This window comes from Pipistrellus kuhlii, unplaced genomic scaffold (genome assembly GCF_014108245.1).
Source record: "Pipistrellus kuhlii isolate mPipKuh1 unplaced genomic scaffold, mPipKuh1.p scaffold_m20_p_48, whole genome shotgun sequence".
NCBI lineage: Eukaryota > Metazoa > Chordata > Mammalia > Chiroptera > Vespertilionidae > Pipistrellus > Pipistrellus kuhlii.
The window spans coordinates 290,269-317,829 of NW_023425549.1; the positions used below are offsets into that span (position 1 = coordinate 290,269).

Consider the following 27,561-nt stretch of genomic DNA (forward strand, 5'->3'; position numbering starts at 1 on the left):
CAGTAGGGGGTGTGCAGGAGGCAGCTGATGAATGATTCTCTCTCATCAATGTTTCTAACTATCCCTCTGTCTTCCTCTCTGTAAAAAATCAATAAAATATATTTTTTTTAAAAGAAGAAAGAATTATACTAAATCCTCAGTGGAAGAGAGACCCTAGGCTCAGGAACAAGAGTGCAAATGCCTTTTGCCTGGAAAAACTCAGGCTCCACATTCAGAAGCTACTGGCCAGAAGGGGGCACCCTTGCCCGGCACCCAGTCTCTATTGGTCTCTTAGGAACAAGGCGCCTGATCCTAAGGAGACCTCCCCTTCACTCCATTCATGGCCACAGACACATCTGTGAAACACAATTTATTATACAAACAAGGTGCATCAAAAACTCAGTGTCAGAACAGCTCTGTATTCCCAGGGTTAGGGACTGGACCTCCCTTAAAACCTCACCCCATACCTTGCCAGGGAGTCCAGCTGGGAACACAGGCCCTCAGTCTCCAAAGACCCCCAAGACTGGCACAGAAGAGTGAGAAGCAGGTAAAGTAGCATTAATCGTGGGTCTGGGGAGTTGGACAGGCACTTGAACCTCCAAAAATAGGGAGGCTCCTTCTAGAAAAGGCTGGGCCTATGCCTGGGCAGAAACACCAAATGCCTCTCTATAACAGCTAAAGAGTGTGAACCCATCCACCCTGACAGGTCTGGCCAGAACGGCTCAGCAGTTGAGCATCAGCCTATGAACCAGGAGGTCATGGGTGTGCAGGACGATCAATGATCCTCTCTTATCATTGGTGTTTCTCTCTCTCTCTCCCTCTCCCTTCCTCTCTGAAGTCAAAAGGAAAAGAAGAAAAAAAGTAGCATGTACCGGTTGCAGGTTCATCCCCAGCTAGTTGGGGCAAGTGTGGGAGGCAAGTAGCCAACGTGTCTGTCTCACATGGATGTCTCTCTCTTGTCCTCCCTCCCTTCCTTTCATTCTCTCTAAAAAGCAATGAAAAAATATCCTCAGGTGAGGATTTTAAAAAACAAAAATAAGGGAAGGGTTGGCTGCCTTCTAGGGCAGTTGGTGGGTATGTAATCTGACCTCCACATCCTGTACAGGGGCAAGCCGCGAGGGGTCAGCACCAAAGGTCTGACCAGGGTCTCCCTCCCTTTCTCCCACCTGGTGTATGACCCTGACTGAACACCTTCCGCTTTCTCCCCCGCTCCTCCCAGGTGTAGAACACTCATGGGACAGGCTGACAAGGAGAATCCCAGGGAATGTGGGAGCTGCCCAAGGCCCAGCCCAAAGGACCCTGAGGTCAGGAATCTGGCCTCCACCTAAGAGTGGCCGCAAGAAGTGCCTCCAGGCAGTCAGGGAACAGTGGTGTGGACCAGGGGCCTCTGGCTGACCCCCGAAGAAGGCAGTGCTCGTAACAGGTGGCTAACACACGGGTCACACAGCCTGCAGCTCCCCCTGCAGGCGACTCAGCTCCTCTAACTCCTGCTTGTGGCGGTCTGTTTTGTGCGCCACCAAGGAGCGGTAAAAATGCAGGGCAAAGGCCACAAACACAAGCCCCACAGGTACCATGATTGCCGTGGAGGCCATGGCTGCTTGCCATCCTGGTCCGTGGACCCCACCACCACCACATGCTTGCTGGGGTGGGCAGGCCTCAGATGGCGCAGCCTGTGGAGGGGCCACTGACGCAGAGGGTGGCTTAGACGCTGGACTCAGGGACGTGGCCACTGGTGGCAGAGTCCCAGGCACCTGGGAGGCAGGTACCACAGGTGCTGGCTTGCCCACGGGGGCCCCAATGGGCACAAACTTGACCCAGCCAACAAGGACAACTTCAGCGAGGAAGAGAAAGGTGCCTAAGGCAGTGGAGAAGCCCCAGGCCAGCTCCACGTAGCGGTGGAGTCGCTGGTGTGGAGACTGGTGGACAGAGTTGAGGTTGTGGATGTTGCTAACAGCTTCGATGTGGGGCAGCAGACACGTGGAGACCATGAGTGCAAAGAGGTGCACAGCCACTAGGACGGTGGTGCAGGCACTGAAGGCCACCAGCAGGCCTGGTGGGTACTCGTAGTTGTTCTCCAGTTGTACCTCCACCATGGCTACCTGTGGGGACAAGAGGGATGGACTGAGTGTCTATAACTTCCTGAACAGCAGCAAGGCTGTACCCTTAGGACAGTGCCTGGCAGAAAGACTCTCAGTCTTGCCCTGGCCAGTGTAGCTCAGTTGGTTAGAGTGCCGTCCCATACACCAAAAGGTTGCAGGTTTGATTCCTGGTCAGGGCACATACCTAGGTTTGGGTTTGACTCCTGGTTGGGGAGCATACGGGAGGCAATCAATAGCAGTTTCTCATTCTCTCTCTCTCTCTCTCTCTCTCTCTCTCTCTCTCTCTCTCTCTCTCTCTCTCTCTCATCTTCCTCCCATCCAAGTACAAAGCAGGCCCAACCCTGCTTAGTTTCCGAGATTAGATGAGATCTGACCCATTCAGGGTGGGATGGCCATAGACTTCTCTCTAAAAATTCAGAAAAACATATCCTTGGGTGAAAATTGAAAAAAACAACAAGAAAACAAAAAAAACTCTCAGTCTTTGTTGAATGCACGAATGGGCAGCCTTGGGCAGGCTCTGGCCTGTTTGGGCCTCAGTTTCCCCACCTAGCTAATAAAACAGCTAGCTGACATTTCCCTGACAATCTTAGCTTGCTATAAACTTAGGGGTTAAAAAGCAGATTCTGGAGCTGGGCTGCCTGGGTTCATCCTCAGACCTACAAGCTGTGAGTCTTGAGCAAATGACTTAGTCTCTCTGTGCCTCAATCGCCTCCTCTGGAAAATGGGGATTGATAATAGCACCTATCTGCTTTATAAAATTGTGAAAATTGAATGAAATAATATACATCAAGTGACAATAATAGTGCAAGGCACATAGTAAGCACTGTTTGCTGTTCTTATTTGCGTTAACACTAAAATCCAAGGTCACAGTTTGCAAACTGGCACACCATGAACCCAAGAATTAAGTTGCCAGTTTTTAAAACTCAAGAGATTTTTTTCCCTGGCCGGGTGTTCAGTGGTTAGAGCATCAGCTCAGAGACCCAAGGTCGCAGGTTCCATTCCCAATTCTTGGTCAAGGGTCAAGGGCACATGCCTCAGTTGCAGGTTCCATCCCCTGGGACCAGAAAGGGACCTCATCTAGGAGGAAGGCGACCAATCAATGTGTCATTCTCAGGTCAATATTTCTTTCTCTCCCTTTCTCCCTCTCCCTTATCTCTCCCTTCACTCTCTCTAAAAACCAGTGGGGGGAAAAATCCTCAGATGAGGATAAAAAAATAAATAAAACTCAAGAAATTTCGTAGAAATCTCCCAATTTGCAGATCCTTTAAAAATTCAGAGGATCTGGTTACACCCGGTCCACATTCTTGCATGACAGCTATCAGCTAGAGTTGAGTCATGGCTGCTGCCTTTGAACCGGGCAGGGCCTCTATAGCTATAGTCCCCACAAAACCAACTTGGCTCCCACATTACCTGCCCGGATCGTGTTCAAGGTGTGTGTAAATTTGGACTCTAGAACTAGACTGCCAAAGTTCAAATCCTGCCACTTGCTTGCTGTGGGACTCCGGGCCGGTGATATAACATCTCTGATCCTGTTTTTTCATCTGCAAAATCGCCATTAATAGTGGTACCTATTTCATAAGATAGTAGATAACATACATAAAAGCCCTAAGCACAGTGCCTGGTACCTAATGACAGTTTAATACTATCTTATGTTATTTTCACGCAGGCCACCTGAATTCCAGGATCTGGATCTTTTCCCAATAGTTCTTGCAGCACCCATTAGATTGCTCTGGTGCTGAGGGAAGGAGGAAGGCGAAGAGCCTGGAGAACGGTGGTAGAAAGACAAGGACGAGTGTTTCGGGAAAGTGGGCCTCGAAGGGTATTAGCAGGTGTTTCCCACAGACGGGCATCTGGGCCAGGCCTACTCCTGTTTTCTCCCATAGCCTGACCCAGGCTAGTTTTCCCCCGGGAAGGCCGGAGCCAGGCCTGCCCCTAGAACCTACTCATCTGGCCTCTGCATCCTGCAGAGAAGATCCTGGCCTTTAAGCTGTCACCCCAGCAACATGCGAGTCCAGCAGCAGGCCAGACTGAACCATGGGGTGGATGGGGGTGGGTCCATGAGGCTGTTTCCTTTCCTCTCCAGTCTGTAGGGGGAGAGCCAACTCCCAGATGACTCCACACTAGGAAGGGTGGACTGGCCTGTGGACCCTGGGCTCCACATAAAAATAACCATAGACCTAGAATGACCCTTGAGGATAGAAACTTCCCCTCTGATCGTTTTAAATAGAGGCTGCGGCACTGAGAAGGGTAGGGATTAACCCAAATCACCCAGCGCTCTGACCCTTTTATCCCCATCTCAATTTGCCCCATAAAACAGGTTCCTATAAGGACGTGTCTGCCCCCCCCCACACACACACACCTCGCTCCTCCAGCCAATTAACAGGTAGTCTAAGCCATCTTTGATGTGTATCTTGCTCCAACACGCTTAGATCTAGGGTTTGAGGACAAGAATCGGCCCATCCTAGGGCAGGCAGTTGGCAGACCACAGAGGGCACGCCCTCCACCATCTCACCATCTCCCACTGACCTGCCCAGGGTCTCCGGCCACAGCAGGAAGGAGCGGACTCCTCACCCTGGGACCTCCCTCAGCCCCATTCCCCAGGCTCCTCTGGGCCCGTTAGCTGACATCATCTTCCCACAGCACCAGCTTATCAGCTCGGGAATCATGTAATCAGTTTCCTAATCAGCTTCTTCCCCACAGACTTCCTCAGAGGCACCCTCTCCTCACAGCTTCCTGGGCTGCACCAGGCACCTGGGTACCTGCTGGGGACCACATGCCTTTCTTGGGATGGGTCCCCCTTTCAGCTGGGTGACCACCCCATCTGTTTGTTTTCTCTAACCCCACCTCCAGCTGTTCGCACAGCCGGACTCAGCTCTGATCTGCCTTTGAACCTCTCCTGGCAGGGTGGGGTGACGTCTAGCAATCCCCTCGGCCTGGACTGTTTTTGGACCTCTGTCCCACCCATGCCTATGTACCCGCTGGTGGTTTACCTATCCCCATGACATGATTTGTATCCATGACATCTTTAGCACTTGTTTATCCTCCCTGTGGCCCAGTTTATGCCGGGGGTCTATTCACCCCACCACCCCCCAATTAAAAAGGGATTTGTCATCCCTTGAGAACTTGTTTCTCTTTTACCTCTTAAAACCCAGTCATTCCTTTTCCTTTGCCCGCCCCCCCTTAGGTACCCGTTTCCTTTGCCTATGGCCCTTTCCTCAACCCCACCCTTTGCCCCCTCCCCTCCCCTCACCATGGCGAAGCCCGAGAGCAGGGCAGACGTGCGGCTGGAGGCTTTGAGCTTGGCCCGGCTGAGGTAGAGGCGGCGCCAGCTGAGCGCCCGCAGCGAGTGCTGACTGGCCCCCATGAGGTCCAAGTAGCCGCGGTGCACGAACTCCCGGTACGTGGCCGAGCCCGAGGGGCACTCGGCCTCCGGGTTCAGCGGGGCCTGCTCGCCCGCGTCCCCCTGGCCGCCCTTCATCCTGGGGGCCGCGGCACCAGGGGGCCTGGCAGTCAGGGCGGGGTCGAGTAGCCTCGGGGTGTCCAGGAGGGTCGGCGCAGGCCGGGAAGAGACCCCATGCCCCGCGGGGTTGAGCCGATGTGGCGGCAGGTGCCCAGGGAGAGGCGGTGGACTGAGCAGAAAGAGGCGGCGTCTGCGGGAGCCCCAGGGGCCGGAGCGGGACAGCAGAGGCCGAAACAGGAACTGGGGCAGAGGCGGAGCCGGCGGCCACATGATGGGGTGGAGTCGGGGGCGTCCGCAGAGATCCCCGGGGACCCCTGTGAGAGTCCCGCTACAATGTCAGGAGGCGCCCCGCTCCGCTGAGGCCAACTCCCGGACCCTGACCACTCACTCCAAGCTCCTCGGGACATCCCGGGTCCAGAGCCCCAATCCTCTACCCAAACTGTAAACTGGGGAAAGGTGAGCCCATCCTTGTAAACTCAGTTCCCGGGATGCCCAAGGCTCCGAGAGCCCCAGAGGGTTAGCACTCAGGTCCTCCCTGCCCTACCCCCACCCTAACCCCCCCCCCCCCAAACCCCAACCCCCCGCGCCGCAGACACAGGAACTCAGGCACCCCATTTGGAAGATTTTGAGTTTTATAGCAAACCGTATAGTACAGACCCGGGGCCCAGCCCCGGCTGGGTCCCCCACGTGCCCCGCCGGGCTGCCTCTTTCCCTTCTCCCAAGCGGCCCCAACCTCAAGCCTCCGCGACCCCCAGGACCCCTCCCGTCGACCTCTGGTCCGCCCAGACCCTCCCCCCACCCCGCACCTCCCTGTTACCTGAGGTATGTGGATAAACCCCCCCTCCCCTACATGGTACAACCCAGCCACCCCGAGGCCTGGGCTGAGGGGCGGGCCCTGGCTCCCCAAGCTCCGCCCCCAACTGGAGGAAAGGGCAGGGGTGGGCCAAGACTGTTACTAAGTTCCCACGGCAACCAAGAGGGGCCATTACCAGCCTTAGCCCTGGCTTTGGGACGAGTCCATTGGCTGCTATTTCCATGGCAACCAGGAGTGGCAGTTCCCTGGGCAAATGGGATACAAGTTTCCATGACGACCAGTGGGAAGAACCAAACTGAAGGAGTCTCATCTTCCCCATCGCTGGATGGCACCCCACTCCACGGCAGGTCAGGAGGGGTGGAACTGCTCAATACAGTAAAGCAAGAAAGAGCCTGGTGGTGGCAGCGCCCACCGGCCCAGTCTCAGTCCAAGCGCTCCGGCCCTCACACTCCAGCTCCCCCAAGTCCGAGATTCCCCAGGTTCAAGTAACACTTCAGTACAGATGAATGTTCAAGTATTGAACAGGGAGGCAGGTAGGGGGCTGGGGTACCCCTCACCACTCCCCTGGGCCACGCTGAACAGCAGACAGGCCAGTTGGCCCCCACTCCTCGCAATAGCTGCCATTGTCAGTGACTTTCAAGGAGTCAGGGTTGGGGGGAGGAACTAAAACTGGGGAGTAAGAGGAGGAGTAACCCCCTGAGTGAGTGCTACTGCCCCCACACCTGCTCCCCCCCCTCAGTTAGCCCCGGCTTTCCCTGGTTTCCCGAGTATCCCACCTCTGACACCTGGACTCCAATGCTCCTCTGGTTTCCCTTTTGGCCCCTCCCTCCCAACTCCAAGTATCTGGTCTGTTCCCTGCACCCCTGGTGGTCTGCTTTCTGCCCCCCACCCAGCCCATCCTCCACCTCCCCAGCCCCTGGCTCCCAGTATCCTGTATGCAGATGTGTTTCCCCATTCTCCCTCCCTCAAGCTTGCACCTTACCCCCCCACCCACCATCCCTTTGGCTCAGCAACCCCCAGTACCTCTGACCCACTCCCCCCAGGGGATGGACAATGAAGCAGGTGGAAGGGGGAGGGGAGGGGAAAGAGACCCCCAGAAATATCAGTGCAGGGGGCAGAGTGGGGGGCTGGCTCAAGTCCCTGGGCAGGAGTCCCAAGTCGGAACACTCAGGAATCCCAAGTCATGAGGTGGGTAACCTGGCCTCCTGGCAGGAGTGAAATGAAGGCCGGAGGTCCAGGCTCCTGAAGAGTCGGGGGGTAGTGGGGGGGCACCCAACTAGCTGTCCTTGAGAAGCAACTTCTCCTCCGGGCAGCGGAAGGGGCCAGGGGGCCCAGCAGCTGCCAGCCGGGCACAAGCTTCAGGTGAGAGCTGGCGGCAGGAACGCAGGTCTAGGCGGCGTAGGCGAGGACAGCGGCGGAACAGCGGAAGGCAATGGTCAGTGAGGCGGTGGCAACCTGGGGATGGGTAATGGTAACAACACCAGGAAGGTGAGTAGGGCGTAGGCACTGGTCCTGGGAATCAACAGGCTAGCGGATGGACAGACAGGGGACCATGCTTACCAGCAAGATTGAGGTGTACCAGGGTCTCTCGAAGTGGGGAGGTGGGGGCCGTGAGGAGATGAACACTGGGATCCCCGACATGGGCGCAGTGGCTGAGGTCCAGGGCGCTCAGCTGGGGCGCGTGGCGCAGCAGGAGTCGCAGGGAGGCGTCTGTCAGCTCTAGGCCTGCCAAGCGCAGCTCTGCCACCCCCTGCAGCCGCCCACGGCTCTCCGTTTGCCCTGGGCAGGCAGGCGAAAGGTCAGCACACCCCTCTGCTTCTATTCCTGCACCCAGGCCCCAGACCAGCTATGTTTACATCCCTGTATTCCTCACCCCCAAATCTGCTCCCATTGTTTCCATGGCAACCAGGGAGACAAATCTGCTCCCATTATAGGTGAGCTTCGGCTGGGGCTTGCTCTTGTCCTCATCTCATCTGGTCATCGCTCATACTGCCTCCTCAGTGAGGCCTGCCATGATTACTCCACTTGAAACTGTAATATTCCACAATATTATTTTCTCCCACTTTGCCACCATCTGGCATATATTTTTTTTTTCTCTCTCCTCCCATGAAGGCAAAAATTTTTGTTTGTCTTGTTCTTGCTTTAACCCCAACAATTGGGACATAGGTGCTCAATGTATAGTCACTCATCTAACAAATGACATCCCTACCAGGACTGCCATCCAGGCTGCTCTCCCACTTCCATCTCCTTCCATGATTAGTCAAGCCACCAGCTGGACCCCTTCCTCTCCATTCCCCCTGCCACCACTCTGCGTCGACACCACTCTTGCCTCAACTCCTGCCCCAGCCTCTTCACTCACTCTAGTCTTGCCTCTTTTTCCCGGAATCCAGAGAGCCATTCTCAAATGCAAGTGGGCCAACATCCTTTCTGTGCTAAAAGCTCTCCGAGAGCACCCCAAAGAAGTTCAGTCTCCTTGGTGGAACCCTGCAGTTCCTACAGGTCTATCACTTTCTCAGCTCCTCACTCCTCTCCCTCACCCCCAGACACGCAGACCAAACTCCACAGGTGGCCCTGCCTGAGACTCTCTGTGGCCACCTGTGCTGTCCTCTGCCTGGCCATGTCACTGGCTTTCAGGTCTGAACTCAGCCTCTCCCTTTATCTTTGGAGTACGTGAGCTTACACTGCTCAACTTTGCACCCAAAGTGCATGCCCTGCTTCCCTTTTATTGAATTTACCATGTTCCTGGCATTACAGTGTGTTTTTGAAAAAACTAAACACCTATGATGCACCAGCAGCCACTAACTGAGCACTCACTGTGCGCCAGACACAGGCTAAATGGCTGCCTGCCCTTAGGCCAGTGGCTCTCAAACTCTGCCCTGTGGTAGGCTGGTTAACATGGATTGCTGGCCTACCCCCAGAGTTTAGGTGCTCCAGGTTGGGGCCTCAGAGTTTATTTTTCTAGCGAGTGATGTTGAAGCTGCTGCTCTGGAGACCCTGCTTTAAGAAGCACAGCCTTGGAAGACAAGCTCTCTGATGATCATCTGTTTCCAAATGAGAAAATGGAGGCTCAAACCATTAAGCAATCTGTCCAAAGTCACGACTATGAAGTAACAAAGCCAGGACAGCAGGCCTGGTGGCTCCAAGTCCAAACACCTACCACCATGCCATGTACCTCCCGGCACCAGCCGAGCCCTTAGGTAACCCGGATCAGATGCCACAAACTCATGAATCTAGCCTACACGAGTGTTTTAAGGAATCTGCATATGCTAAAAGTTTTCTAAGCGACTAAGCCTACCAAAGGGACATTTAAAAATACATATTTTTTTCTTGTTGATTTCAGAGAGGAAGTGAGAGGGAGAGACAGAAACATCAATGAGGGAGAATCATTGATGGGCTGCACGCCCCCCCGCACTGGGGATCCAGCCCACAACCCGGGCATGTGCCACCTGGGAATCAAACCATGACCTCCTGCTTCACAGGTCGATACTCAACAACTAAGCCACATGGGCTGGGCCTAGGGACATTTTTATTTATTACATATTTGGTGTGTTATTTTTTTTTTTAAATATATTTTATTGATTTTGTACAGAGAGGAAGGGAGAGAGATAGAGAGTTAGAAACATCAATGAGAGAGAGTCATCAATCAGCTGCCTCTCGCACACCCCCTACCGGGGACATGCCCGCAACCAAGGTACATGCCCTTGACCGGAATCGAACCCGGGACCTTTCAGTCCCCAAGCTGACGCTCTATCTATTGAGCCAAACCGGTTTCGGCATGGTGTGTTATTTTTTAAAAAATTGATTTCAGAGAGGAAGGGAGAGGGAGAGAGAGAAACATCAGTGATGAGAGAGAATTACCGATTGGCTGCCTCCTGCACACCCCCTACTGGAGATTGAGCCTGCAACCTGGGCACATACCCTTGACTAGAATCAAACCCAGGACCCTTCAGTCCACAGGCCAATGCTCTATCCACTGAGCCAAACTAGCTAGGGCAAAGGACACTTTTATAAAGAAACTAGAGGCCCGGTGCTCGAATTTGTGCACAGATGGAGTCCAGTTGGCTCCCCCCATGGGAGCTCAATCAGGCCAGGCTGGTGGGGCGGGGAGGAGGGAAAAGGGAGGTGGAGAAGGAGATGTGTGAGGTTGGCCAGCCTGCCCTGTCCCTGATGGGGGTAGGAGAGCAATCAGAGAAGGCCTGCCCCCCTCCCCCTTCTCCCCAATTGGGCTGGTTGGCTGGCCGCAGTGCCAGTTGATCTGGTTGCTTGGCTGTTATATATATAGATTCAGATATTGAGCTTTTCCTTGAAAATGGTAGATGTGACATCACTGGGCTACCCTTTCACCTGACAATTAGCTGGGAATGAGCCTACTTTCTAATGTCCTGCACCAGTCTCACCACTCGCTGCCTCTGTGAGGACCTGATTTGGCAAGCTCTGAATTCCAGCCGCTCCTTTTTCTCACTGAGGAGCTGAGAGCTTAGAGAGGGAATACATCACAGATGCCATCAACCTTGGGCCACAGCTGAAGCCACTAGAGGAAAGCAGAGGAGAGAGGGCACCTGGCTCAGTCAGGGAAAAGAAGGCAGCACTGAGGTGGCAACATTTAAGCTGGGCCTTCAAGGACTAACCCTGTGGAGAGGTGGGAGAAGACTATGCCAGACAGAAAACAGCAGGGGCAAAAGCAAGAAGTAGAATTTTAAATTCTGCTTCAGGAACGCAGTACAAACCAGGCAGCCAAGATCAGAAGAGCAGGTGTAGAGTTCCAACATGCACAATAGGCCTGAGGGCCTGAAAGGCTCATCCATCTTTGCAAGCTCCTGATAAAGGCGCTGAAACTGACGTCAATTCAGGCAGGAGATGGAGTCAGTCTGCCCGCCAGCCAGCACTTCCTCAGCTCATGGAATGCACTGCTCCCAAGGCCCACCCTTACACGAGCCCAAATCTTCCCGGCTCACCCAGTTCCGGTAAGAGCAGGAAGTGGGTGAATGCTCTGGTTTGGCACTGCCTGTGTGACTTGCAGCACTCAACCCCTCTGGCCCTCTGGTACCTTATCCAGAAAACGCAAAGAATCCTAGCTGCTCCTCTACTCCTTTTCCAAGGCTGCTGTGAAGGGGTGCGGTGAGGAGGGTGGGAAGATGGGAGCCATGAAATAGCTGTGAAAGCAAGATAGTCCTTGCCCACAAAGAGCTTAAGAACCTAGTGAGAGGAGAGGTTTTAATCAAATCATTTCACAGCAGTATCCTCTAAACTGGAAGGGAACTCTCTTAAAGTTGAAGAGGGACCCTGATTTCAATGGGGAAGAGAATCATGGAGGGCTTCTAGGAAGCAGTGGCATTTATGTGGCAGCCTCAAAGGTGATTAGGAGTTAATTAGGTGAAGGAAGATAAGAGCATTCCAGGCAAAGAAGAGTAGGCAAAGGCCCTGGGCTGGAGGGAACTTGGCAAGGAGGTTGAGGTGGCTAACATGCAGGAACCAGACCATGGCAGGCCTAGTGAGTACGGTAAAACATCGATCTTTATCCAAAGAACACCAGGAAGCAAAAAAAGAGTCTACAGCACAGGAGTGAAATGGATACATTTGTCTTTCTGGATGGCTCCCCTGGCTTTGGTGTGAAGAACAGACTGGTGTGGACCAGAGAAGAAGCTATTGTAAGCTATCTCTTGGCTAGACAAGGAGGCTCCCACCCCACACCTTGTAGGACCCCTAAGGTGACCAGACTTCTGCTCACCTGACCAGCACGCCCCTCAACCCACAAAACTACTTATTCTGCCTCAACTTCCCTGGAAAAACCCGGTGCCTTTCAGGACTCAGTTTAGCTCCTTTTAAGGAGGGCTTCTTCCTTTGCTCCTTCCCTTCCCCCCAACCCCCACAACAGCCCTTAGCCTACCACATCATGCTCTAGAACCTTCTATTTCTGAGTCAGTCTCTCTGACTGTGGTTCCACCAGGGTGGGGAATGAGGCTGATTCAGGCTGAGGTCTCCAGGGTCCTATCCAGGCCCAGGCCCAGGCCCAGGCCCAGGCCCAGGATGTGTTCAACAATAAAAGCTGACTTGGCTTGGCAGGTACCGGGGCCTGCCCCACAGTGAAGAGGTGGCTGGTCTGACTGGGGAGATGATACTTCTACTCCACGCAAACTTCCATGTCAATCGGCTCCTTCTTTCTGCTCTTTCCCTTAGGGAAATCCGTGTCTTTTGACTGTAGGGCAAGGGAGTCTAGGGACTAAATCTAGATCCACACGTGAATCTTAAAAGAATCTGAATTAATTTCCATCTGAATTAAAAACCAGGATATGCCCCAGAAAACACATACTCCTGGCTCCTCCTGACAAACAGAAGTGACGGGCCACAGAGCCCACATTCTCCCACAGCAACAGCCACTGGAGCCCACCACACCCAGCGGCTTCACGTAGATCCCGCGGCTTTTCCCAGAATCCAGCGGCACCCTCCTGTCCTCTACTGTGCTCCACCCCATAATTACCTCCCCTGGAGGCCAGGGACCACCTCCTCTTCATCCTGTTCCCCTCACTCCCATCACCGGGCCCAGCACACAGCAGGTGAGTGAATGAAGGAACAGGGGCCATGCAGGGCCTTCCTTTGCGAACTCAAGTGTTCTGTCCTTCCTTCCAACCCGTTACACCTCGCACAGGCCCCACCTCGCCCAACCCGTTCTACAAACGAGCCAACGAGCTGCACCTGGTTTGGTGTCTGGCGGAGGCAGCAGCAGCTCTCGCAGCTGGGAGTCTTTAACATCCTCAATCCAGCGCAGGTCCAGGAGCCGCAGGGCTGGCAGTGGGGCTGAGCCCAGGGCAGAGACAGAGAGCCAGGAGCAGCCAGACAGCACCAGTTCCTGCAGGCCTGGGGGAAGTCAGGAAGCTGGTGCTAGGAGGCTCTGCCAAGCTTATCCCACACGCCATTCTCTCCAACCTCACCACCTTGCCATACCTTGCAGTCGGTTCAGAAGCCACATGAGTTGCTTCTTGGAGACACCTGTCCAGCTGAGGTCCAGGGCTCGGGGCTGGCGACGAACCACACCACTAAGCATGGGGGGAGTGAGTGACTTCCGCCGGCTCAGGTCCATTCGAGGCCACAGACGCTTGTCATAGCACCTGGCAGCCACAAGAGGGTAGACAGCCCTCAGCTCTCAGCTCTCAGGGAGCCACAGCCCGTCCCACACTCCATGGCACACCCCAGCTTTCTCTGATCCACACAGAAGGTGGGAGGAGGGGGCTGCAGGGAGCGCCAGGACCCAGGCCAAGAGGGTGGAGTTTGGAGCTCAAACCCATTACTAAACTAGATGCAAGTTTAATATATATATTTTATTGATTTTTTTTTTTACAGAGAGGAAAGAGGGATAGAGAGTCAGAAACATCGATGAGAGAGAATCATCAATCAGCTGCCTCTTGCACACCCCCTACTGGGGATGTGCCCACAACCAAGGTATGTGCCCTTGACCGGAATCGAACCGGGGACCTTTCAGTCCACAGGCTGACGCTCTATCCACTGAGCCAAACCGGTCTCGGCTAGATGCAAGTTTAGTTAAAAACTATTTTAGTTAAGAATCTTCAAATAGTCTTCCTGCCGGGAAAGTCCATTCTCCTTGCGCTCAGAGGCCTAGTTTAGAAAATGAAGATAATATCCCTGTTGGCCTGCCCATAGGGCTACTGTGAGAGCAAATGAGGTCATTCTGGTGTCCGTACCTTACCGCTTAAGACGCACACACACATCCTATGTACTACAGCTGCTGTAACACCAAAGGGAGCTTCGGCGTTCCCAGCCCCCACCTGGGACTGCTCACCAAGTTACGTTGTTGGCCTGTGGTCACGTCTCCTCTACCCATTTCTGGTCTTGATCCACATCTGCCCCATCCTGATGGCCAGCTGCCCAAGGTTTGACTGACAGCCCTTTTGCTCTCTGGATTTGACTATTGTGTCCCATGAACTACAATGTGGGCTCCACAAGGCACATCTGGCCTTTCCCTTCGGTTCCCCAGTGCCCAGCACTGTGCCATGCGCACAGCAGCTTATCTGTTGGAACGAATGGGGCCAAGCTTCCATGAGCACTGCTCACAACACACTTCACTCACAGCTTCGCATTCACCGGCAATGCTTATGGAGGAGCGGGCAGGTCCAAGGTGTGGAAGCTACAAAGATGAATGAGGTCTGAATAAAGGTAAAGCAGGTTTCCTGATCCCAGCATTTCTGACAGCCTGAAAAGGGCTTCCCAAACTTATTTTATCAGGGAACCCTTCCCCACAAGGTTATCTATTAATACTTTGTAGTGCACTAAGAGTTCCTTGAGACTCCCTTTGAAAACTCTTTTTAAAAAAAAATATTTTTTTTATTGATTTGAGAGGAAGAGAGTGGGAGAAAGAGATAGAAACATCAATGATGACAGAGAATTATTAAACGGCTGACTCCTGCACGCCCCTTAATGGGGATCGAGCCCACAATCCAGGCACGTGCCCTTGACCAGAATCCAAACTGGGACCCTTTAGTCTGCAGGCCAATGTTCTATCCACTGAGCCAAACCAGCTAGGGCTGAAAACTCTTCTTAATGCAGTTCTTGAGGGCATGTTAGGAATTCCCCACTGGGTTAGACGAACTGTGTCAGAGCAGCAGGGGTGGAGAGGGCCCCGTAAGCGGTATCTCCACCGAATCCAATTCTGAAGGGCCTTTTCTCCAATCCCAGTCATTTGCTATTCACTTATCTGCAGAATATGAATTTATCTTTACATTGATCCCCTCTATGCACTTAAAACCAACACTGTTTCAAATAAATGTGTTAACCACAGAAATAAATACAATAAACACAGACCAGGGTTATTAAATTCGCTGTAGCTTTGGGCTACCACCTAAAGACTTTTTTGTTAAACAGGGAGGTGAGTGTAAGAAAGGTACTAAAGATGCAATAGCACACAACAGAGAGACATCCTTTTCAAAACTAATAAAAGAATGAAGTCTTTTTGTGCCACTTAAAACTGCCAGGCAGACCTCAGAGCCACTGGGGAACAGGCTAGGAAATGCTGGAGGCCCAGACACTGAGGCTTCAATCCCAACAGCCCCACCTCCCCGCCCTACCTACCACCTCCTACCCCTCCTCCCTCTGGCATTCCAGCCTCTCCCGCTCCGGTTCCATCCCTCAACCACTAACATTTGCAAATCTCTCCAATTCTAAAAAGGAAAAGAACAAAACAAAAACCCCACCCCCAACACAACTTCTGTCCCTAGGTCCTGCCCCTTCTCTCTACTCAGTAAAGTCCTGTTCTGTCCCAAACCTCTCTGACCCACTCTGACCCGATCCTGAGTCCCAGCTCAACTGCGACCACCACCTTGAAGCTGCTCCTGGGTCTCCCATGGCTGGAAAGGAGGCCCTTCCCCTGAGGTACAACAGGCTCCCAGTTGTTCTGTACCATACTCCACACCACCAGCTGCCTGCAGACACACAGGCTGTCTGGTGCCAACACATTTGGCACATATGTTGTGTGGAAAATGCCAACCAACCCAGATCCTTAAAAGCTCAGCGCCAGTGCCTCCTCTTCCAGGAAGTCTCCCCTGACTTTCCTTGTCCTGGAGCTAATCGATCCCTTTGCTCTTGCTTGACCAGGAAATTGGATTAGAACCTCAGAGCAGCAGCCAACAGTCACTGAAACCCTACTGATACTTAGTGTCCAGCCTCCAAGGCGCACAAAGCAGTCAGAAAGCGGGGGAGACAGCCAGTCCGCAGAAACTGAAGCGACAGAGAACATGATAAGAGTCGAGAACACTGAGCCGGGGAGCTGCCCAGGGAGACATGCCTGATGAGAGTCTGAGGACAGCAGTCAGTGAGGAGTGGGTAGGAGGAGAGTGACATTCCAGATGGGGAAGAACTAGTCCCCAGGTCCAGGATACAGAGAGAACACACAGAGCTCAGAGTCGCTCAGGCAGCATGAACAAAGGGCAATTCATCATCTCATAATAAGAATGATGATGATGATGATGATGATGATAACTATAGCACTAATAACTACTATTTATCAAGGGTTTACTATGCACCATGTACTGTTGTACGTATTAAACATTTAACCTCACAATAGCCCTAGCAGGTAAATACTATTATCGTTTCCTTTTTAGAGTCAAGAGAAATGAGGCTCAGAGAGGTTAAGAAACTTATTCAAAGTATCACAGCTACTAAATGGTAGCAGAGCCGGCGCTTAAACCACGCTGGTCTGGATCGGGAGCCTGAACTCTGGTGAGTGGGGAAGAGGCAGAGGTTGAGGGTACAGAGGAGGCCTAGGGTGGGGGTGACATGTCAAGAAGGACTAGAACGGCTCTGGCCAGTGTTGCTCAGTTGGTTGGAGTATTATCCCATGCACCAAAGGGTCGAGGGTTTGGTCCCTGGTTAGAGTGAATGTGGGAGGCAGCCAATCGATGTTTCTCTCTCTCGTGCGCGCGCTCTCTCTCTCTCTCTTTCTCCCTCTATCTTTAAAATCAATTTAAAAAATATCCTCAGGTGGAGATATAAATAAGTAAATAAATAAATAGAATAAAAAAACTTTTTTAAAAGAAGGACTAGCATGCCAGGCTGAGTTTCTGTGGCCACAGAGCTCAGAGGTGAAGGGCATGGGTATCTAAATCCCAGCTCTGCCACCTCTGTGCTTTATGTGACCTTAGACAAGTCACCTGCCCTCTTTGGGCCATTCTCCAAACTATAAAAGGAATTAAATCAACACTTAATTCAAAGGTTTGCTGCAAAGACGAGAGAGTACAGGGAGGTGATCAGTGCAGTCACCGGGGCACTGTTCATGGCCAATAGGACTGGAGCTCGCTGGGAGGCAATAGGGAGCCAGGGATGGTTCTTTCTAAGCTGGGGAGTAACTCTCAGGCAAGAAGCAGGAAGAACTCTTCAGGGACTAAGCATGCCACCATCCAGGGGGGGCAGGGCTTAATGTTCAAGCTCTAAACCATTCACTTTACCCTTAACTCCAGCTACCCCCTGAGGCACCCCCTACCAAGCCCACCTCCAAAATCCTAAAATGTAGTCCCAAACCTCCCTCTTGCAGAGGCCCCTCTGGGGACACAGAGATGGAGCAGCCCAAATGGCCACCTGTAAGGAGCTCAACAGCTTCCTGGTCTCCAGCCAAAGCCAGTCCTTCCCTCCCAGCTCTCGGCTCCCTGATGCTTCTGTGGTCCTCCAATCTGTCCATCGCTAAGCCTCTGCCTCCAACCCCTGCTGACCTTGACCCTGTGTTCCAGTCCCTTCCTTGCCACTCTCTCTGCCCATGTCCTCCAAAGTCCCACCCCTCTCCCCTGAATCTCAACAATTCAACACTTCTGCCTGCCTTCTCTCCCCTACTTTTTAAAAAATTGATTTGAGAGATCAATTTATTGTTCCACCTATTTATGCATTCATTGGTTGCTTCCTGTATGTGCCCTGGTCAGGGATCAAACCCAAACCTTGGCGTATCAGGACAACTGTAACCAGCTATCCTGCCAGGGCTCCCCCTCATTCTGGACAGAGCACTTGGCCTCCCAGTTCCCAGAAAAGATAAATGTCACAGAGAGGAAAGCCTGTAACTTCCTGCTCCCACCAGAAATTTCTCACTACCTCTTTCTACCCTCCATCCTGATTTTCTTACTGCCACTCATTCATTTAAAGAATATTTTCTTAGTACCCACTGTATGCCAGGTACCATGTTAGAAACCAGGTGCAGCGGCAAGCAAGCAAGTCCTGGCCTTGACCCTGTGTGACCTGGCCTCCGTCTCCCCACCCCCACGTAGCACAGCCAAGGATACCAAGGCCTCCTTGTAGCAAAATCCAAATCCAACCACCACTCTGGACCTTGATCTCCTTCTGCCAACATCCAACACTTCACCACTCGTTCCTTCCTCAACCTCCCTCCCTCAGAGCACAGCTCCATCCTTGATCTCCTCCAAGTCTCTGGCTGCTTCTTCTCTAACTCACCAATACTGACATTCTGTCTTCTGCTTTCTTCCTTGAAGCTGGTATCTATAGATTAAACACTCCCAAACTTGGGTCTTTCTCTAATAAATCACTGCCTTCTAGTTCCAAGAGAAGACAGAAGCCACCGGACAAGACAACCGGCAACTGCCTGTTGTTCACTGCCGTGTCCCTCGTTTCTAACTTGGACCTTTCTCTTGATCCTCAGACTGGTACATCCGGCTGTTTCCCTGCTGCTCCGACTGGCCCACAACCCTCCAGCCCGCACATGTCAAATCTGTGCGCTTCCCTTCCCCACCCCCCAGCACTTGCTTCTCTTCCTTTGGTATTCCCCAACGTGAGCACTGTTGCCCCATAGCCACTTCGTCACCAAATCCAAACTCTTCTGTTCTTGTTTTTTAAAAATATCTGTATTGATTTCAGAGAGGAAGGGAGAGGGGAGAGAAATAGAAATATCAATGATGAGAGAGAATCATTGATCGGCTGCCTCCTGCACGTCCCCTACTGGGGATGGAACCTGCAATCCCCATGGCCGGAATCGAACCCAGGACCCTTCAGTTCACAGGCCCACGCTCTACCCACTGAGGCAAACCAGCCAGGGCTCTTCTGCTTCTTAAGTTCTCAACCTGAATCACTTCTCTCCATTCCCTGCCCCTGCTTCTGCCCCAGGCCTTACAGAGCCTTCTGAGTGTTCCCATTATGCCCCACGCTCCTGCTCTGCCCTACCCTCCTCCTCTTATTTTATTGAGTATTTGGTACCCTCCAGGTATTATGCTAAGTACTTTGCAAGAACCATCTCATTTAATCCCCACAAAGTATTAACGTGAACTCCAGACAGTGGAAGAGAGCACTGGGGCCTTGGTAGGTGTAACTGTCCCCCACGGCCACACATCCAGGAAGTGCCGGAGTCACAGCTGATGAGGCACATAAGGACCAAACTCCAGGGCTCACGCCGGAAACCACTGTGCAGCCCAGCCTCCCTCTACCTCTGGTCACACATCTCTCCTTGAGGCCGAAACCAAGTCCTCCTCAGTCCTGAACCCCACGCACAAGCACAGGGCTGGTGGTGAGGAAGAGGCCTCAGCTATGGCGTGAGGCCGGCGGTCACCTCCAGCAGCTGCTGTAACTCTCTGCTTCTGTGCTGCAGGCTGCCGTGGAGCTGTGCTCTGAGGACAGATCTGTTCTGAGGATGTGGAAGTCTGTGCTCTCAGTAATCACTTATAACTGAGTGAGTAACAATGATTATGGTTAAGGCACCGAGCTGTCTCTTTTTCCCAGGTACTGCCCTCAGCTACAAGAATACTGAGGTATACAGACAATGCAGTATGGAATTGCACCCCTGAAACCTACATAATTTTACTAATCGATGTCAACACAATAAGTTAAATAAATAGATAAAAACACACCGCACCAACAACTCTGCAATAAATGTTTTGGTGCTGCTGCTCTAACAGATGGAGAAAATGAGGCCAGAAGCAGTTAAGAAACTGGCCCAACGGCAGGCAGCTCCTGAGAGGAAGGGTCAGACTGAACCACGGACACTGACCTCCAGAGCCCAGGAGACAGGCGCCAGCACGCAGAGCCCACAGGGAAAGGATCAGAGTTTGAGTTCAGCCACTGGCTGAGCTGTGACTTCAGGAGTCCCGCATTCCCCACAGGGCGCTATCATGAGGAAACATCAGCTAACATTTGCAAAATGGCCAACAGGGTGTCTAGTCCACAGTAAGTGCTTGAGAAAGAGCCTGAATTTTCTCATGGAATAAAATATTTCTTGAGCATCTACACTGCCCTTTATCCCGTGCTGGGAACACGAAGATAAAACAGACACAGTATCTGCACTATCCCAGAAACTGATTGGAACATGAAAATGAGTAAATGAGTGAAGGCTCATCCCCGCTATGAGCTGGGAGGGGAACGGAGTGTTCCGAGAGTTGGATTGGGGGGAGGAAGAACAGGGTTTGGGAAGTTGAGGGAGATTTCTGAACAAACAAGGCTCAGGAAGCAGTGGGGAGACGGGGAGGACAGGCAGAGGGAGCTGGGATGGGGCATGAAGACGTCACTTAGGGTCAGGAGGCCCAAGTATGGCTGCTTGTGAGAAGGCAGGGCCACCTCGGCAAAGAGCTTCCTTATGTGTAAAGGAAACAGGTAAGATTGTCCTCAGAAGAGGAAGTGTGAAAAGCAAACGAGATGATGCATACACAGCAGTGAGCTTGGCACGTACTGAACACTCACAAATTATACTGTTAAGAGGAAAGATTCGGGAACAAGAGGGGCTGGGTTCAGATTCCTGGTTCTATTGCTTCCTCTCCACATGACCCTGACCTCAGCTTCATCCGTAAAGGGGAGTAACAGAACCTACCTCACAAAGTCGTTATAAAGATTAAATGAGCTCAAAAACAGAAAGCAGCCTGCGCACAGCAAATGCAGAAGTATCACGCCGTAGTGTGCACACTACAGAAGTAACTGACCAGGGAGGAAGGAGAAGACACAGGCGACACGTCACCCAGAGAGTGAGGAGGGTGTCAGCAATAGAACCCGGGCCCGTGCAGGCCACTCACCAGCGGCTCCACGTCCGGCAGACTCGCATGCACACGCACAGGTCCCGGGGCCCGAGGTGCTGGAAGACGCGAAGCCAGGCAGCACGGGGCAGGGGGTGGTCGGATCCAGCCGCCAAAGGCAGTGTGTCGGGCTCAGGACTCCGAGGCGGGGGCCGCACCACGTGGCGCTCCAGCTGTGGGGGCCGGGGTGGTGGGGCAGGGCCCAAGGGCCAACTGAGGAGGGGGCCCCCACTGCCAGGCCGGACAGCCCGTCGCCCCCCGCGGTTCTCCTTCTCGCCTGAGCTGCCCCTGGCTGGCCGCCGCCCATTTCGGGCCTCGCCAGGGGCCTCATCCTCACTCAGGGATGTGCCTGATGAGTCGGAGTCTGAGTCTGAGTCCGAGGAGGACGAGGAGGTGTCAGGCACCCGCTCTAGCAGCTGGCACATCCGCTTGAAACGCTCTAACTTCTCCCTCTGTGGTGATGGGGATGGCACCGCTGGGCCCTCAGCAGAGGCCAAAGGTGGCTTTGGTTTCTGCAGAGACAGGAGACTGCTGTAGGGTCCGACACACACTCCCCACCCCCTGCCCGAGGAGTCACCAGGGGTTGCACAGTCCAAGGGATAGTCCTGGTCCAGCCCTGGCTCTGAGCGACATGAGGCAACACTCAAGCCAAGCCTGAACCTCACATTCCTTATCTGTCACATGAAGGCACTGATTCAAAGAACTAAATGCCTTATGGGCTCATGAATTTCCATAAGCAGCATGCTATGAAAACATAGTCCAGATCTGATATTGGCTTGGCCATCAACTCTGTGTGACCTTGGGAAGCCCCTGTCTCACCATCTGTAACATGGGACACTGGACTAGACAATTCCAAGTGTCCAGTCAAGGATGTGAGAATAACAAAGATTGCCTGGCCCTAGGCAGAGCATCCCACACTCACTCACCGTCACATCCTCAGTGCCTGAATGGCAACCTGGGTCACTCTTTTCAGGCATGAGGCAGATGGGCTCAGAGAGATTAAACGCCAAAGTGACAAATGGCAGAGGTGGCGTTTGAATGCCATCAGGCAGATTTAGTGTGTCCATGCAAAGGGACATCTGATTCCTTACTTTGCTGTATGACCTTAGGCCAGTCTTTTAACCTCTCTGGACCTTATTTTCCTCCAATCTAGGTAAGTTTTATAATTTACAAAGCCCATTTACTTTCAGTAGATTTAAATAGTGGGATAGGTAGATAAGGAAGGTAGATTTCCCAAATAAGAAAACTGAGGCTCAGAGCAGCTGAGAAATTGCCAAGACCACACAGGGAGTCAGCAGGCAGAGATTTGGACTCAGTTCTTTCTCCTTTAAGGTTTGGAAAGATGATGCAAAAGGGTCAGATAATACCCTGAGGGTTCTTGGAAAGTCAGGGGCTCCTGTGGTGCTGACCCCAGCCCACTCTCCCCCTCCATGCTTCCCGGGGTCCAGATGCCCATAGTGGCCAAGTGGAGCAGGGGCAGGACTAGGTGAGCAGGAAAACAGATCTGTCTCCAGGATGGAGGGTGGGGCAAGGAAAGATGGGACAGGGAGGGAGGAGGTCCCAGGCACACCTCCCAGTGTTCGGGAGGGAGCCCAGGGTGGCAGGACGAGAAAGCTTGGCTTGGATTCAGAACCCTGGGGGGCAGAAGGCCTTGGCCGCCTGGGTCCGATCCTCGGAGGAGGCAGGCGTCTCCACCCACCTTCTTCAGGTGCCTCTCCCGGCCTCCTTTCACCTACCAGGGAAAGAGGGAGACATAGGGAAAGGGAGAGACCCTTTAGCCCCTCATCGTCCACAACTGAAATCCATGCCCTCCTCTTGGACTACAATTCCCAGAAGCCCCCACCTCAAGGAGAATTCTGAGCATGCTCACCTTCTAACCAATGTCTTGGCTCAGTGAGTATGCTCTCATCTCCTCTTTCTTCCCCCTCAGGCCCTTTCCAGCCCCTCCTCCCTCTGTAGCAGCTTTGAGTGTGCTCTTTCCCTAATCCCTAAAGTACTCAGGGCTCCCAATGCTTCACTGCCCAGTGCCAGCTGCCCCTCTCACCTGTACCTTTTCTGTACACTGAGTGTGCCCCATCCTCCCGCCCCCCACCCTGAATTACATTTCCCAACAATCCCTGAGGGAACCCACAGAGGGCCCGCCCTCCCCAAAAAGGAAGACTACCACTCCCAGATTCCCTTGGCTGAACCTCGTGAGCATGCTCCCTGGCTCACCTTTTTCTTTGGGGTTGGGGGCTCATTCCCTGACTCCCTCTCCTTTCTTTTGGGGGGCCCAGGCACGTCCTCTGGGGGAGGCCCAGCAGGCAGGGGGCCCTTGCGCCTGGGTGGGGGTGGTGGAAGCGGCGGCTCCTCCGTCAGCTTCCATCCACTCCCCAGGCTGGCACCCTCCTCTCCGTTGTCAGTCCTTCGGCGGCCTGGTCCCTCACCAGAATCCTGAGGAGATGAATGCTGGGGCTGAGATTCTGCATAGCTCCCCAGCCCACTGGGAGCCCAGCACCCAGCCCAGTCCTGCCCCTACCTTGCTGGTCCGGCCTTCCTGGGTACAGCGAGGGCACTCCCAGCAGTTAGGAATTTCCGCATTGATAACACCCTCAGCCTTCCCCATCTGTGGGCAGAGGGCAGGGAATGGATATAGGGTATCAGTCAAGTCAGAGGCAGGTTGCCCAGCCTCCTTGCCCCTGACAGTGTGCCCTCCCCGACTCCGGGTCCCCCAGGGCGTCACCTTCAGGCAGCCAGGGTGGACGATCTCGTTGCAGATTGTACACTCCATGAGGCTCAAAGCAAATTTTTCTTCCTCTCCCTCCACTGTGTCCTCCTTCCCAGCCTCCCCACACAAGAGGCACACAGCTGTGTGTGGGAGCACGGGCTGTTGGGGAGAAGGGGCATCAGGGACCCCGAAAGCAAGCAACAGGGGAGAGACCCTGTGGGCCAGGCTGGATCAGATCTTGAATTTCTTTCTTTTTTGGCAGTATGACCTTGAGCAACTGATTTTATCTCATTCCTGCTTCTCCCTTTGTAAAATGGGGCTAGGAATTTTTCCTGTGCAGAACTCTTTAAGGATGAGATAATGCAAGATAGGCATTTGTTACATAGTTTGTTCACTGTTGTGAATGTTCAGCTAGATCCAGGGCCTCTATGACCCTGGAATTGTTGCTGGCTTTGTGAGAAAGAGAGACCATAAGCAAATATGACACTAGTCCTCAGAGAGGGCTGGAGGGGAGGCGACAGCAAGATGACTCTGAGGTGGCTCAGTGGGCAGCCTAAGCGTTGCTCTGGAGCTCACAATGAATCAGGTTTGGGCAAGACCCTGGGAACTCTAAAGGCTGGTCTTAAGGAAAAGGGAGCAGCTTCAGATAATATGACTTTGGGGAGGACAATTAGGGAAAAAGGTTTGAGACAGGCAGGCTCAAGGAAGAAGCAGGTTGGGGGAAGAAGGAACAAGAAAGTGGGCAAGGGCTGGGGACAAAGAGGAGAGAGGGGGTGGGTGAGGAGACCAAGCAGTAAAGAGTGGCTGAGGGAAAAGGAAGTGATGGTGAGGGGAGGGGGCCACAGGATGCTTCTGGAGGCCCATGGCTGCAGGGGAAGGGCCGCTCTCTGGAGCCTGGGAAGCTCAAAGGATGCCGACAGCTGACAAGAAACCTACTATGTTCCTCAGGAACCTACTGTGTGCTGGCCCTGTGGCAGGCACTTGCATTTCTGTGCTATTGTTTATAACTCAGCAAAAGAAACATTTTGCAGAGACAGTACCTTTGAGATTCAGTGATTTGCTCAAGGTCACACAAAGGGTAAGCTCAGCCTCAACTCCGAGGCCCCTCTGGCAGGTGAGGAAGAGGCCAAAGAAGGCTCAGTAAGACCCATTCCGGGGCTAGCTCAGGGAGGGCCCTGTGCAGACACCTCCACCCGGTGTGAGCGAGGGGCCAGGTTTTCCACTGGTCTGTGCCTCGGGAAGTTGGGGCAAGTATGACGGCAGAGACCGGGTTAGGTTTTTCTGTGACCTCAGCTTGGAGCTGAGGGAGGAAAAATGGGCCCACTGCACATCTGAGCAAACCAGTGAATGAATGAGTGAGCCAACAGCAGCTCTACAGGAAACCCTAGGAAGGAGCCCCCAGCCCCCCCAGAAAGGCCCTGGGCCAGCGGGGAAGGGCGCCCAGAGCCCCGGGCGGGCGGAACTCACGGCAGTGCACTGCCGGAGCAGGCACGACTGCTTCATGCGCCCGGGCCCCCCGAACTTCTTCATGTCTCGGCAGAAGTGGCAGTCCCCGCACTCAGTGCGCACACAGGCCCGGCAGCGGCGGCAGCGGGTTCGGCGTCGGCGCGCTCCGGCCCCCGGCCCCCGGCTGCTCGACGACATTGGGGGCGTCAGCAACGCCGAGGGCTGTGGGGGGATGGAGACAGGGTCAGCTGGGAAACTCCTGACAGCTCCCTCCATTTCTAGGCAGCAAGAATCACCCTCCCACCCAAGGAGCCAAGGAACATGGTCACCCTCCTGCAGGGCGCGGGGGACCACTCTGGAGGCCTACCTCTCCCAAGCAGCTCACCGGGCTCCTGTGGGACCTGAGCACTGGCTTCCTACCTCCCGCCTGCTCCACTGCTTCCTCACCGCCTCCTTCACCCGCCCAAGGAGGACGCGGGAAGCGGGCCTCTCCGCTGACACCCCCACATCTAAGCTCCTGGGAAAGCCAGGCTCCTGGTCTGTGGAGTTACATTAGGAGGTCCCAACTTTCCCCGCTTCCCATATGTACTACACCCAAGCTCTCCCCAACCTACAATTCCCCACGTTCACCCCCAAGGCACCAGATTCTTAGATGGGAGCGCCAGGCCTTCCTTTCCCCCTCCTCTCTCAATGACCACCCAATTCCTCTTCCCCAAACCCAGACCCAGTGGGATCCTTGCCCCCAAATCCCTAAAGGTTCACTCTGCTGCCCAACTTCCAGGGCTGAGACCCTCCCTGAAAGGCTGCTGCAGTCCCTCCTCCCCCCGAGATCTCCATTCCTCAGCTCCCACAGAGCTCCCCTGCTCTAAGACACCTCCTTTTGTACTTCCCAGGTCAGCCTGGGCAGCCTCCTGGGTTCCCGGGACTCCAGACCCAGCCTGACATCCTCCCCCGAGCACAGCATGGGCGCCTGCATGTGCCCCAACCCCGCTTCCCAGGCTGCCTTCCACCCTAATTGTCTGGAATCCCTCGGGCTCTCCTTCCCATGGAAACCAAATCCTCCGAGATCCCAGCAGGCCTGGAGGGTCTCTTCATGGCCCCGGCCTTACCCCAGCTTCCCCCTTCCAGGGACTTCCAGACCCATCTATGGGGGTGGGGAAGGGGCCCTCCAGCGCTCCAGGGGAGGGGCCTAGAGGGCGGCAACTGCAGGCAGGGATGGGGGTCTGCGAGGGGAAGCAGAATCGAGGAAGGAAGGCCAGCTCCCCAGGGCAGAGAGGTAACAGGATGAAGGACTGGAGATGAGGAGTTGGGAGCGGAGAGAGGGTGAGGCTGGGGGCGGGGAAGGCAGAGAGGCCGGGCTGAGGATGAATGGGAGTGGGAGCTGCCCAGGTCTGGGGGTGAGGAGCCGCACGAACCCACCTCACACGTGTCCCGGGAGCCATCTCTCCCTTCTCGGCAGCTCCCGGCGGGTCGGCGGCCATCGGCGGCGGGGGGGCCGGGCGGCGCGGGGCGCGGAACGCTCAGAACGCCGGGGTCCACGGCCCCCCGAGGGCGCTCGGCCCCTCCCTCCGGCGGAGGCCGGGACGGCGGCGAGTGGAGATGGGGGGCGCCGGGGGCGAGGCCCTCCCACGGGCTGCGGCGCGGCCCTTCCAGGGGGAGGTCCTGCTCTGGGGGGCTCAGGCCCTCAGCCCCCCCAGGCCAACGGGGGCTCCTCGGGCGCAGGGTGCTCAGCTTCTGCCCGGGCCCCACTCAGTCCGGGGTCCGAGTCTCCGTTCCCCTCCCCCTCCTCTCCCCAGCGCCCCGACCCTTTAACTGGCCCCTTCCCGGCCCCCACTGCCCAGGGGTCTAGGGCCCGGCCCGGGACCCCCCACCGTTTCCGGGGTTCAAGCCCCGCCCACCACCGGTTCCCGGGGAGGGGGGGGTCCCTGTAACCTGCCCCCCTCCCCTGGGTCCTCCCCTAGACTGCGGCCCCCTGCCCCACCACTATCTGGCGAACCGAGGGGGGTGAAGGAAGCTGCTCCGGCCCCGCCCCCCCAGCCTGCGTACGCCCCCGCCCTTTCCCCCTCCCCCAGCGCGCGACCCTCCAGAGAGAGGGATTTAAATAAAATTTGAATAAATCCCCTTCCTCAAGCAGAAGGCTGGAAGGAAAGGATGGAAGGAGGTAGGGAAACGGGGAGGGGACAATCGGGGTGCCTCAGCCCCCTTGGTCCCCCGGCCCCGCGCAGCTTCGGCCCGGGGCCCTGGCCGCCTCTCTCATCCCTCCAGAGCTCCTTCCTCCTTCCTCCTCTCTTCCCCCTCCCGTCCCTCCTCCTTCCCTCCTCCTCCTCCTCCTTACTCCCTCCTTCTCCCAGAGGAACCCCGCCCCCTGCCGCCTCCTTCCCTCACCGCTCTGCTTGCCAGGGCGAGCGCGCGCAGGGAACGACGGGAGTCGTAGTCCTGCAGGCACTGGTGCTACCGCGGGAACAATGGGGCGCCGGGGTTAACGGGGACTACAAATAAGATGGCGGAGGGCGTGCCAAATTGGGAGCTGAGGATGCCGGGAGTTATAGTCCGGTGGCCCG

At 54.6% G+C, this 27,561-nt stretch overlaps 2 protein-coding genes across 5 annotated transcripts; both read right to left on the reverse strand.

Moving 5' to 3' along the window:
• Nucleotides 1–897: 897 nt before the first annotated feature.
• ORAI3 (ORAI calcium release-activated calcium modulator 3) lies at nt 898–5,891 on the reverse strand. Its single transcript, XM_036412830.2, has 2 exons — nt 5,329–5,891; nt 898–2,078 (listed from the first exon to the last, which is right to left on the reverse strand). The coding sequence occupies exons 1-2, from the start codon at nt 5,806–5,808 to the stop codon at nt 1,419–1,421; spliced, it is 1,140 nt and encodes a 379-aa protein (XP_036268723.1). The 5' UTR covers nt 5,809–5,891; the 3' UTR covers nt 898–1,418.
• Nucleotides 5,892–6,152: 261 nt separating this feature from the next.
• On the reverse strand, nt 6,153–27,325 carry FBXL19 (F-box and leucine rich repeat protein 19). Of its 4 annotated transcripts, none has more exons than XM_036412825.2 (11): nt 26,420–27,322; nt 25,022–25,222; nt 23,570–23,713; nt 23,366–23,452; nt 23,062–23,280; nt 22,418–22,579; nt 20,848–21,359; nt 13,295–13,458; nt 13,046–13,207; nt 7,913–8,131; nt 6,153–7,807 (listed from the first exon to the last, which is right to left on the reverse strand). In XM_036412825.2, the coding sequence occupies exons 2-11, from the start codon at nt 25,196–25,198 to the stop codon at nt 7,629–7,631; spliced, it is 2,025 nt and encodes a 674-aa protein (XP_036268718.1). In that variant the 5' UTR covers nt 25,199–25,222; nt 26,420–27,322; the 3' UTR covers nt 6,153–7,628. The 4 variants fall into 4 exon arrangements, with proteins under 4 accessions (XP_036268718.1, XP_036268720.1, XP_036268721.1 ...); XM_036412827.2 differs by having other exon boundaries at nt 22,547–22,579; nt 26,420–27,321; XM_036412828.2 differs by lacking the exon at nt 22,418–22,579.
• Nucleotides 27,326–27,561: the final 236 nt, after the last annotated feature.